Consider the following 12,292-nt stretch of genomic DNA (forward strand, 5'->3'; position numbering starts at 1 on the left):
ACACCACCATTATAGTATTTATACTTTCTTTGTTTTCAGCATTTCTTACATCTGTGTGTACACAGTACCGGATTTGTGGCTTTTCCTGATAATCCTATGCAGAATTGTTTCACCCTTCCTTTTGCACAGCACAAGAAAAGTAACCCAAGTGATATTTTAGTGGCATGACTGCTATAGCGCTACCGATTTGTTTTGCTGATCAATATTGGTCATGTCTGCCAAAATCTGATTTGAACTTGAAAGGTGTCTCATCAACCTTTCCATCAGTGATCTTTAATTTGTTTGGTGTGTGTCTGCATGCGTGTGAATGGGGGAGTTGTAACTGATGTGTACAAAACAGGAGAGAGGGAGAAAGAGTGAGCTTGTGTCACAATCCATCACATACTTTCAATGGAACATCACATACTTTCCATGGAACATCACACTTTCAATGGAACATCACACACTTTCCATGGAACATCACATACTTTCCATGGAACATCACACACTTTCAATGGAACATCACACACTTTCCATGGAACATCACATACTTTCAATGGAACATCACACACTTTCAATGGAACATCACACACTTTCCATGGAACATCACACACTTTCAATGGAACATCACACAAGCAGTAGTTTTTTCCACATTTTATTTTGTACACCCAGTCTAGAACATGATCATCTGGCCCTGAAACAGAAGAAAATAAAAACCATTGAGTTTTTACAATCAATCATGAACTTTTGAATATTAGATACACCTTCACATTCCAACACCTTCACATTCCAAGCACACACCATACCAGAGACCTCCAAAGTGTTCAAAGTTTCTTAACGATCACAAGAGATATCACCAAATATCACTTCGGCTGTTGTCATACTCCCAAATCCAAAAAAACTTTATCAATTGCACAGCTAGCATCATATATTATCACAAGATCCGGTCTGGTAAAATAGGCAACTTGGAAGTCCATCCATTATTTTATTTTATTTTAGACAGAACAGGTCAAAGTTGACAGCATGAGGCCTTTCGACTTCCAGTTTCATTTGACTACTGTACCTCCAAGAATTCATCAAAGCCTAGTAGTATAAATGTGCAGTGTTGCTGTCACAGAACAGACGCAGACATCGGACATTGAGAAAGAGGTCCAGCCTGTGTCTATAACCCATGACCAGCACTTTCCTCTCCTTCCCTAGCACAGCCTCTTCTGTCACAGTCAGAACTCCAGCTTCAGAGCACTCCACCAGAGCAGCCAACAACAGACAGGCACTTGGGTGCAGGAAGACACTGGATTTCTTGCCTATGTTCACCTCACACTACAGCTGTTAGCACTACATGTAGCAGCGTCAAATTCACAGCTCAGTAAAAACGAAAAACGTTTGAAAGTGATGACCACCACCGTATTTTCTAACCAGTCTACATGACCACGACTCACTGCACAGACTACAGCATGAAGCTCACTGCACAGACTACAGCATGAAGACACGACTCACTGCACAGACTACAGCATGAAGACACGACTCACTGCACAGACTACAGCATGAAGCTCACTGCACAGACTACAGCATGAAGACTTGTTCAGGACATACTCTGCTGTGTCATCCTACATGTACCACAAAATTAAACAACGAAGAGATTCCTGAATCCATGACTACTGAATACAAACTCCGGGCACCATGTTTTTTGGCATTGCCCACCCTCAGTGATTTGAGAAGGTTAGTTGTTTGATGAGCCAAAAGCATCCTATTTTTTCCCAGTTGAAAAGTATTACACACAAACACTGAAAACGTGGAACTGTGCATTTAGCCATACAGAACCATCCTGCCATGGGTGTGTGTATGAGGGCAAGTCAAACTTGGCCATACAGAACCATCCTGCCATGGGTGTGTGTATGAGGGCAAGTCAAACTTAGCCATACAGAACCATCCTGCCTTGGGTGTGTGTATGAGGGCAAGTCAAACTTAGCCATACAGAACCATCCTACCTTGGGTGTGTGTATGAGGGCAAGTCAAACTTAGCCATACAGAACCATCCTGCCATGGGTGTGTGTATGAGGGCAAGTCAAACTTAGCCATACAGAACCATCCTGCCATGGGTGTGTGTATGAGGACAAGTCAAACTTAGCCATACAGAACCATCCTGCCATGGGTGTGTGTATGAGGACAAGTCAAACTTAGCCATACAGAACCATCCTGCCATGGGTGTGTGTATGAGGACAAGTCAAACTTAGCCATACAGAACCATCCTGCCATGGGTGTGTGTATGAGGACAAGTCAAACTTAGCCATACAGAACCATCCTGCCATGGGTGTGTGTATGAGGGCAAGTCAAACTTAGCCATACAGAACCATCCTGCCATGGGTGTGTGTATGAGGACAAGTCAAACTTAGCCATACAGAACCATCCTGCCATGGGTGTGTGTATGAGGACAAGTCAAACTTAGCCATACAGAACCATCCTGCCATGGGTGTGTGTATGAGGGCAAGTCAAACTTAGCCATACAGAACCATCCTGCCATGGGTGTGTGTATGAGGGCAAGTCAAACTTAGCCATACAGAACCATCCTACCATGGGTGTGTGTATGAGGGCAAGTCAAACTTAGCCATACAGAACCATCCTGCCATGGGTGTGTGTATGAGGACAAGTCAAACTTAGCCATACAGAACCATCCTACCATGGGTGTGTGTATGAGGGCAAGTCAAACTTAGCCATACAGAACCATCCTGCCATGGGTGTGTGAATGAGGGCAAGTCAAACTTAGCCATACAGAACCATCCTGCCATGGGTGTGTGTATGAGGGCAAGTCAAACTTAGCCATACAGAACCATCCTGCCATGGGTGTGTGTATGAGGACAAGTCAAACTTAGCCATACAGAACCATCCTGCCATGGGTGTGTGTATGAGGGCAAGTCAAACTTAGCCATACAGAACCATCCTGCCATGGGTGTGTGTATGAGGGCAAGTCAAACTTAGCCATACAGAACCATCCTGCCATGGGTGTGTGTATGAGGGCAAGTCAAACTTAGCCATACAGAACCATCCTGCCATGGGTGTGTGTATGAGGGCAAGTCAAACTTAGCCATACAGAACCATCCTGCCATGGGTGTGCGTATGAGGACAAGTCAAACTTAGCCATACAGAACCATCCTGCCATGGGTGTGCGTATGAGGACAAGTCAAACTTAGCCATACAGAACCATCCTGCCATGGGTGTGTGTATGAGGACAAGTCAAACTTAGCCATACAGAACCATCCTGCCATGGGTGTGTGTATGAGGGCAAGTCAAACTTAGCCATACAGAACCATCCTGCCATGGGTGTGTGTATGAGGACAAGTCAAACTTAGCCATACAGAACCATCCTGCCATGGGTGTGTGTATGAGGGCAAGTCAAACTTAGCCATACAGAACCATCCTGCCATGGGTGTGTGTATGAGGGCAAGTCAAACTTAGCCATACAGAACCATCCTGCCATGGGTGTGTGTATGAGGGCAAGTCAAACTTAGCCATACAGAACCATCCTGCCATGGGTGTGTGTATGAGGGCAAGTCAAACTTAGCCATACAGAACCATCCTGCCATGGGTGTGTGTATGAGGACAAGTCAAACTTAGCCATACAGAACCATCCTGCCATGGGTGTGTGTATGAGGGCAAGTCAAACTTAGCCATACAGAACCATCCTGCCATGGGTGTGTGTATGAGGGCAAGTCAAACTTAGCCATACAGAACCATCCTGCCATGGGTGTGTGTATGAGGGCAAGTCAAACTTAGCCATACAGAACCATCCTGCCATGGGTGTGTGTATGAGGACAAGTCAAACTTAGCCATACAGAACCATCCTGCCATGGGTGTGTGTATGAGGGCAAGTCAAACTTAGCCATACAGAACCATCCTGCCATGGGTGTGTGTATGAGGGCAAGTCAAACTTAGCCATACAGAACCATCCTGCCATGGGTGTGTGTATGAGGACAAGTCAAACTTAGCCATACAGAACCATCCTGCCATGGGTGTGTGTATGAGGGCAAGTCAAACTTAGCCATACAGAACCATCCTGCCATGGGTGTGTGTATGAGGGCAAGTCAAACTTAGCCATACAGAACCATCCTGCCATGGGTGTGTGTATGAGGGCAAGTCAAACTTAGCCATACAGAACCATCCTGCCATGGGTGTGTGTATGAGGGCAAGTCAAACTTAGCCATACAGAACCATCCTGCCATGGGTGTGTGTATGAGGACAAGTCAAACTTAGCCATACAGAACCATCCTGCCATGGGTGTGTGTATGAGGGCAAGTCAAACTTAGCCATACAGAACCATCCTGCCATGGGTGTGTGTATGAGGACAAGTCAAACTTAGCCATACAGAACCATCCTGCCATGGGTGTGTGTATGAGGGCAAGTCAAACTTAGCCATACAGAACCATCCTGCCATGGGTGTGTGTATGAGGACAAGTCAAACTTAGCCATACAGAACCATCCTGCCATGGGTGTGTGTATGAGGGCAAGTCAAACTTAGCCATACAGAACCATCCTGCCATGGGTGTGTGTATGAGGGCAAGTCAAACTTAGCCATACAGAACCATCCTGCCATGGGTGTGTGTATGAGGGCAAGTCAAACTTAGCCATACAGAACCATCCTGCCATGGGTGTGTGTATGAGGGCAAGTCAAACTTAGCCATACAGAACCATCCTGCCATGGGTGTGTGTATGAGGGCAAGTCAAACTTAGCCATACAGAACCATCCTGCCATGGGTGTGTGTATGAGGGCAAGTCAAACTTAGCCATACAGAACCATCCTGCCATGGGTGTGTGTATGAGGGCAAGTCAAACTTAGCCATACAGAACCATCCTGCCATGGGTGTGTGTATGAGGGCAAGTCAAACTTAGCCATACAGAACCATCCTGCCATGGGTGTGTGTATGAGGGCAAGTCAAACTTAGCCATACAGAACCATCCTGCCATGGGTGTGTGTATGAGGGCAAGTCAAACTTAGCCATACAGAACCATCCTGCCATGGGTGTGTGTATGAGGGCAAGTCAAACTTAGCCATACAGAACCATCCTGCCATGGGTGTGTGTATGAGGGCAAGTCAAACTTAGCCATACAGAACCATCCTGCCATGGGTGTGTGTATGAGGGCAAGTCAAACTTAGCCATACAGAACCATCCTGCCATGGGTGTGTGTATGAGGGCAAGTCAAACTTAGCCATACAGAACCATCCTGCCATGGGTGTGTGTATGAGGGCAAGTCAAACTTAGCCATACAGAACCATCCTGCCATGGGTGTGTGTATGAGGGCAAGTCAAACTTAGCCATACAGAACCATCCTGCCATGGGTGTGTGTATGAGGGCAAGTCAAACTTAGCCATACAGAACCATCCTGCCATGGGTGTGTGTATGAGGGCAAGTCAAACTTAGCCATACAGAACCATCCTGCCATGGGTGTGTGTATGAGGGCAAGTCAAACTTAGCCATACAGAACCATCCTGCCATGGGTGTGTGTATGAGGGCAAGTCAAACTTAGCCATACAGAACCATCCTGCCATGGGTGTGTGTATGAGGGCAAGTCAAACTTAGCCATACAGAACCATCCTGCCATGGGTGTGTGTATGAGGGCAAGTCAAACTTAGCCATACAGAACCATCCTGCCATGGGTGTGTGTATGAGGGCAAGTCAAACTTAGCCATACAGAACCATCCTGCCATGGGTGTGTGTATGAGGGCAAGTCAAACTTAGCCATACAGAACCATCCTGCCATGGGTGTGTGTATGAGGGCAAGTCAAACTTAGCCATACAGAACCATCCTGCCATGGGTGTGTGTATGAGGGCAAGTCAAACTTAGCCATACAGAACCATCCTGCCATGGGTGTGTGTATGAGGGCAAGTCAAACTTAGCCATACAGAACCATCCTGCCATGGGTGTGTGTATGAGGGCAAGTCAAACTTAGCCATACAGAACCATCCTGCCATGGGTGTGTGTATGAGGGCAAGTCAAACTTAGCCATACAGAACCATCCTGCCATGGGTGTGTGTATGAGGGCAAGTCAAACTTAGCCATACAGAACCATCCTGCCATGGGTGTGTGTATGAGGACAAGTCAAACTTAGCCATACAGAACCATCCTGCCATGGGTGTGTGTATGAGGGCAAGTCAAACTTAGCCATACAGAACCATCCTGCCATGGGTGTGTGTATGAGGGCAAGTCAAACTTAGCCATACAGAACCATCCTGCCATGGGTGTGTGTATGAGGACAAGTCAAACTTAGCCATACAGAACCATCCTGCCATGGGTGTGTGTATGAGGACAAGTCAAACTTAGCCATACAGAACCATCCTGCCATGGGTGTGTGTATGAGGGCAAGTCAAACTTAGCCATACAGAACCATCCTGCCATGGGTGTGTGTATGAGGGCAAGTCAAACTTAGCCATACAGAACCATCCTGCCATGGGTGTGTGTATGAGGGCAAGTCAAACTTAGCCATACAGAACCATCCTGCTATGGGTGTGTGTATGAGGGCAAGTCAAACTTAGCCATACAGAACCATCCTGCCATGGGTGTGTGTATGAGGGCAAGTCAAACAGCCATACAGAACCATCCTGCCATGGGTGTGTGTATGAGGGCAAGTCAAACTTAGCCATACAGAACCATCCTGCCATGGGTGTGTGTATGAGGGCAAGTCAAACTTAGCCATACAGAACCATCCTGCCATGGGTGTGTGTATGAGGGCAAGTCAAACTTAGCCATACAGAACCATCCTGCCATGGGTGTGTGTATGAGGACAAGTCAAACTTAGCCATACAGAACCATCCTGCCATGGGTGTGTGTATGAGGGCAAGTCAAACTTAGCCATACAGAACCATCCTGCCATGGGTGTGTGTATGAGGGCAAGTCAAACTTAGCCATACAGAACCATCCTGCCATGGGTGTGTGTATGAGGGCAAGTCAAACTTAGCCATACAGAACCATCCTGCCATGGGTGTGTGTATGAGGGCAAGTCAAACTTAGCCATCATTGTTTTTAATGTTAATATTTTATAGACCATGTATCAATCAATCAATCAATGAGGCTTATATCGCGCATATTCCGTGGGTACAGTTCTAGGCGCTCTGCAGTGATGCCGTGTGAGATGAAATTTTATACGGCCAGTAATTGCAGCCATTTCGGCGCATATTTACCTTTCACGGCCTATTATTCCAAGTCACACGGGTATAGGTAGACAATTATTAACTGTGCCTAAGCAATTTTTGCCAGGAAAGACCCTTTTGTCAATCATGGGATCTTTAACGTGCACACCCAATGTAGTGTACACGGGGGGGGAGTTCGGACACTGAAGAGAGTCTGCACACAAATTTGACTCTGAAATAAATTTCCGCCGAACCTGGGATCGAACTCACGCTGACAGCGGCCAACTGAATACAAATCCAGCGCGCTACCAACTGAGCTATATCCCCGCCCAATTTGTTTGATGCAAATGTTTTCAGCCATTAGGCAAAAAAAAAAAAAAATGTCTGTTTAACCTTTTAACTACCATACCGCCCGATACCGCCCGTCTTCCGCCATTGCCGCCATTCCCATACCGCCCGATACCGCCCCTCGCCGGTGTAGCGTCTGTTTCGGTTGTTTGCGGTTGTTGTGCGCGAGCAGTAGTAATAAGACGGTTGCAAATGCATTGTGGGATTGTCTCACTTCCGCCTTGTTTTTTCCCCATGTGCTTTCGATCTCTGTGAGAGTTACAATCGATCTTTTTTCACCAAATTTGTTGGGCGCTTGGTGCCGACATGACAGTGATCCTGATTTCATGACTATGCTGGATTATCTCCACGAAAATAGACATCAATTAGAAGATTCTGGCTTCGACATCAGCATTTCTGTGAACACTGCTGATCTGACCTACTTTGATCGTTCAATGAATATCAACAAGTGACAGCGAAACGGATGATATACCGGAGCAACAAGTAAGCGTAATTTTTCAACTTTATTGACAGGTCAACAGGTAGATAAATCATGATAACACTGCGACATACATACCACCAAGAAGAAGAACACATACTCTTTGAAGTTTGATCCCTATCCAATAACATACCAATTTTTTTTATCAATCTGACAAAGAGAAACTGAGTAATAATAATTTAAACACGCATACCCATTTTTGACCGTCTCTGCTCAAAATAACTTGGGAGCTGAGGGAGTCTACACAACAATAAACTTGGTAGTTAAAAGGTTAAGGTAACATAGGCAACAAAAAAAATAGGGTCAGTGGGTTGGGATTTTGTTCCCCCCAAAAAACCCATATTTTTTAATTATTTTGCCAAAAAACAAAGACTTTTTATTTTTGTTTCCCCCAAATGCCAAAAAAAAGTCTAGGGTCGCGGGAAAAAATAGAGTCGGTCGGGATACCGCAAACACTTTTTTTTTCCTTAGGCAAAAAAAAATAAAATGTTGGTTCAGGGTAACGTGACCAAAAAAATAGTATCGGTATGTAGTCTTTTTTCTCAAATAAATTTAGTCGAGTTCGAAGGAGGTTACTTCCCTTAGTCTCGGTATGGTTCGCAAAATGCGCCAAAAGATTTTTATTTTGAGAAATTAATTTTTGTTTAGGGTCGGCAGGAAAAAATAGAGTCGGTTGGGTTACCCTAAACCAACATATTTTCTGTGTGTGGCCTTATCAGCATAGTCAAATCAACACCACACTGTACAGATATAGCCATAAACATCGGCTCTTTGTTACTTACCTTCCTCTTCTTGTCTCCTCCAAGCTCGAAGTGCTTGCAGCGCTTGATGGGCAGCTGTTTCCTGTATTTGCATGACGTGCACTCCATACGCAGCACAATCTTCTTGGTGGTCTTGGCCTGCACACAGCACAGTTTATGATCCGTCACTGGTGTGTCCAAAATAAAACTACCAAAAGCCTTGGCAGTGCTTTTTTGTTTGCATTACTACACAGTTACCCAGCAAAGAACTACAGAGGCTTGGTCACCGAGTGCAGAAATTGACCTAATGAGCCCGTAAATTAACCACATACCCAGACAATTGCTTCCTTAGATTCAGACATGAGACCAGCAAATGTTCCAAAAGTAGGAAACTAAGCCGGGGTCCAGGGGCCGCATATAGGCCCCCGGTGGGGTCCAGGGGCAGCAAAGCCCCCCTGACGGAAAATGAATGTTAGAATTATAAAGGCCATTTTGGGGCCTCTCCTGATAGCAAAAAAATTAGATCATGCCTTTTTAAAAAGCTATAAAAACCACAAGAATAATATGTTTTAGCCTTTTAAACAAAAGTGTAATTTATAACAATCGCACACACACAAAACTTACTTGAAAACTTTCAGAACCAACACATTATTTCCACCAAGTCCGTATTTCACCATGCAGTGGCCGTTGTCGCACCACGTGCACACGGCCTGACCGGGAATGGATATCTTGGCGATACTGTCGCCAATGAGCTGGCGCCTTTCTTTCTTGTTGATAATGACAGTCACTTCTTCTGACAGCCAGTTGGCTTTCCACTTGTTTTTCACACTTTGGTCGTCAATCGTAAGAGCTTCCACAGCCGACAAAACAATACGGAATCCAGACGCCATGATGCTACCTTTTTCACCTTCGGCGTTTGGAGATCGGCAGCCAATCAAAACAACCCGCAAACCGCCATCGGTGAATAAATAGGCCTAGGCAATAATCGTCGGAGATCGACAGCCAATCAAACGCGACCCATGATACTGCTATGGGTTCATGCGAGTGCTGGGGTGCGAATGCACTGACTTCAGACGCAGACAGCACGGTTCATGCCACCACCCCCCTCTTTTTTTTCCTCAACGAATTTGCATCGATCTCAAGAATGGTCTGTGAGCTAAGGAAAATATCGGAATTCCGATAAAATTCGGACCAGTCCCATGTCTGTAGATTGCCTAGCTGTAACAGTTTCCAGCGAGTATTTAGTTTTTTTAATTTCTCACACACAAGCCTTAAATTGAAAATATAGGCAAGACCCTCTGCATCAAAAGCCCAGTGTGTAGATCTTTATCAATATCTGTAACATTACAGTAGCCGTAGGGCATGCATGTACTTGATAAAAAATTGGCGTACAGTATCAAAAAATATGCGTCAACAGCACACTTTTTCCAGTCATGTGCAGTGTAGCTGTCACAGAACAGACGCAGACACCAGACATTGAGAAAGAGGTCCAGCCTGTGTCTATAACCCATGACCAGCACTTTCCTCTCCTTCCCTAGCACAGCCTCTTCTGTCACAGTCAGAACTCCAGCTTCAGAGCACTCCACCAGAGCAGCCAACAACAGACAGGCACTTGGGTGCAGGAAGGAGAACATGATTTCTCACCACTGGCAAGATATTTAAGTTTCAACTGTAGTGTTAAACTGAAATAGAAAACAATCTGCTTACCTTTTTCCTGAAAATGGGTTTTGTCTGTCCACCGTATCCGGACTGTTTTCTGTCGTAACGGCGCTTACCTGTTCGACAAGTCAAATGACAGATAAGACAATGATATACAATCAAAGGGAGAACGTCAGACTGAGACATAGCTTATGGATGATGTCCTGGCTAATTCTTCACCAAGACAAAGTAGTTGAGGCAAACTTGAGCACGTCTTTCTGAATTTAAAATCACCCCACAAACTCATTCAAATTCAGACTGCAGCACTTTATCATGTAGATTAACCATTTCAGAGGATAAATTAGGTAATTCACACACACACGCTTAAAGATCAACTCAGATACACTAACAGAGACAGACAGACACACCCAAGTGTCTTTGACGGAACATTCTGTCGGGTTAATATCCTTCGTTCTTGTGTTCAACCAGCTTTTCCGCCATGGTAATCTTTTGCCGTTCAATCTTATGTCAGCACCTGCGACTTTACTGAGCTGTTGCACCTCCTTAACTGTTACCAACCTATAGAAGGTTTTTTTTAATAAATATCTTACCTTGCGCGTACAGGGAAGCCTTGCCAGCCTTGTACTGGGTCACCTTGTGCATGGTGTGTTTTTTGCAATTTTTGCCCTTGCAAAAGGTCTTCCGATTCTTCGGGACGTTCACCTGCACAGAGAGACTTCTACTGTTACTACGCTCTCTTGTCAATAAGCCTGGTCACACAATAATGCTATACTTCAATGATAAATTCCTGTCAGGTCTTCAAATGAGATTATCTTTGAGCAAATTACGCGTATTCCTGTATCAGTGCATGACATGCTTTGCATACGTGCGATCATCACTGGATGAGTGGATCAATGGATGTGTTTGCTAGCTGTGTAACAAGTTCGACAACATATTACCAAGGCAAAGTTGAACTGTAAATGCGTAATGTAGTTCCAAAGCTGAACGACATGGTAGATGATACTCAAAGCCCAAACTACGTGTTACATACTCATTCTGTTCTTACTCTCCTGGTCACGAAACACTGAAACTGAAAGTTACAAATTAAGAAAGGAGGTAAACACATCATCCATGCTTATCATTTGGAGTCATAATGTCACGTTTTTCTTTTGAACTGGGAGCAATTAAGCATTGAAATACAAGATGGATAAACATAGAGCCTGATGGGAACTTCGAAGATCATACTGATTATCATAAGAATAGATGATGTACGATATTCTTTGAGTTTGGAGTCAACCAGAAACTCACCATCTTGGATATTTTCCGGAAAAGGAAGTACGATCTCGTGCGGAAGTAGATTCTGAGTTTCAGATTAAACACCTTTTTATACAAACTTACCAAAATATTAATCCTGACACAAGAATAGGATTTTTGTGGTTCAACATTCACTATCAAATTAATGATTTTACTGTGGATATTATGTAAAAACTTGCATGGATTTGTGTAATCAGCACTTTAAGATCTTCACATGAAAGCTGGGAACGACTAGACAAATGGCTCAAAACTCTTCACTGATTTGACAAAATATTTAAAATAATTACAGGTAACCTTATTACAATGTTTAACATTTTTAATAATAAATTGATGCCATAGAATCAAAGTGTAAACATGTTCAGATTTTTTCAATTCAATATGACAAGGACTGACCTGACTGACATTGATAAGATTTCTTCATATTAAGCACAGCAACGCTAATTTCAGTTGAAAAGTTTTACATGTAGTTTTGACATGTAGGGGGTCTCAAGTTCTGACTATCAATTTTCCTACCAAGCGGAGAAAGCCACTAAGCCACTAGGCGGTAAATCAACTTATAAGGCCTAAAAAAAAATATAGGTGTGGTTACGGTAACCCGACCTACCCTATTTTTAGGGGCCGACCCTATAACTTTTTATTACATTTGTTAAAAAAAAATGAAAACAAGAAAACGA

At 44.3% G+C, this 12,292-nt stretch overlaps 1 protein-coding gene across 1 annotated transcript; it reads right to left on the reverse strand.

The window, feature by feature from the left end:
- Positions 1-618: 618 nt before the first annotated feature.
- Positions 619-11,657, reverse strand: LOC138961350 (uncharacterized). The gene is made up of 5 exons (XM_070332957.1): positions 11,613-11,657; positions 10,916-11,027; positions 10,374-10,441; positions 8,709-8,825; positions 619-673 (listed from the first exon to the last, which is right to left on the reverse strand). Exons 1-5 carry the CDS (start codon positions 11,613-11,615, stop codon positions 653-655), a joined length of 321 nt encoding a protein of 106 aa, XP_070189058.1. The 5' UTR covers positions 11,616-11,657; the 3' UTR covers positions 619-652.
- Between the last annotated feature and the right edge of the window lie 635 nt (positions 11,658-12,292).

The sequence above is a fragment of the Littorina saxatilis genome, linkage group LG3 (assembly GCF_037325665.1).
Source record: "Littorina saxatilis isolate snail1 linkage group LG3, US_GU_Lsax_2.0, whole genome shotgun sequence".
In the NCBI taxonomy this organism is placed as follows: Eukaryota; Metazoa; Mollusca; class Gastropoda; order Littorinimorpha; family Littorinidae; genus Littorina; species Littorina saxatilis.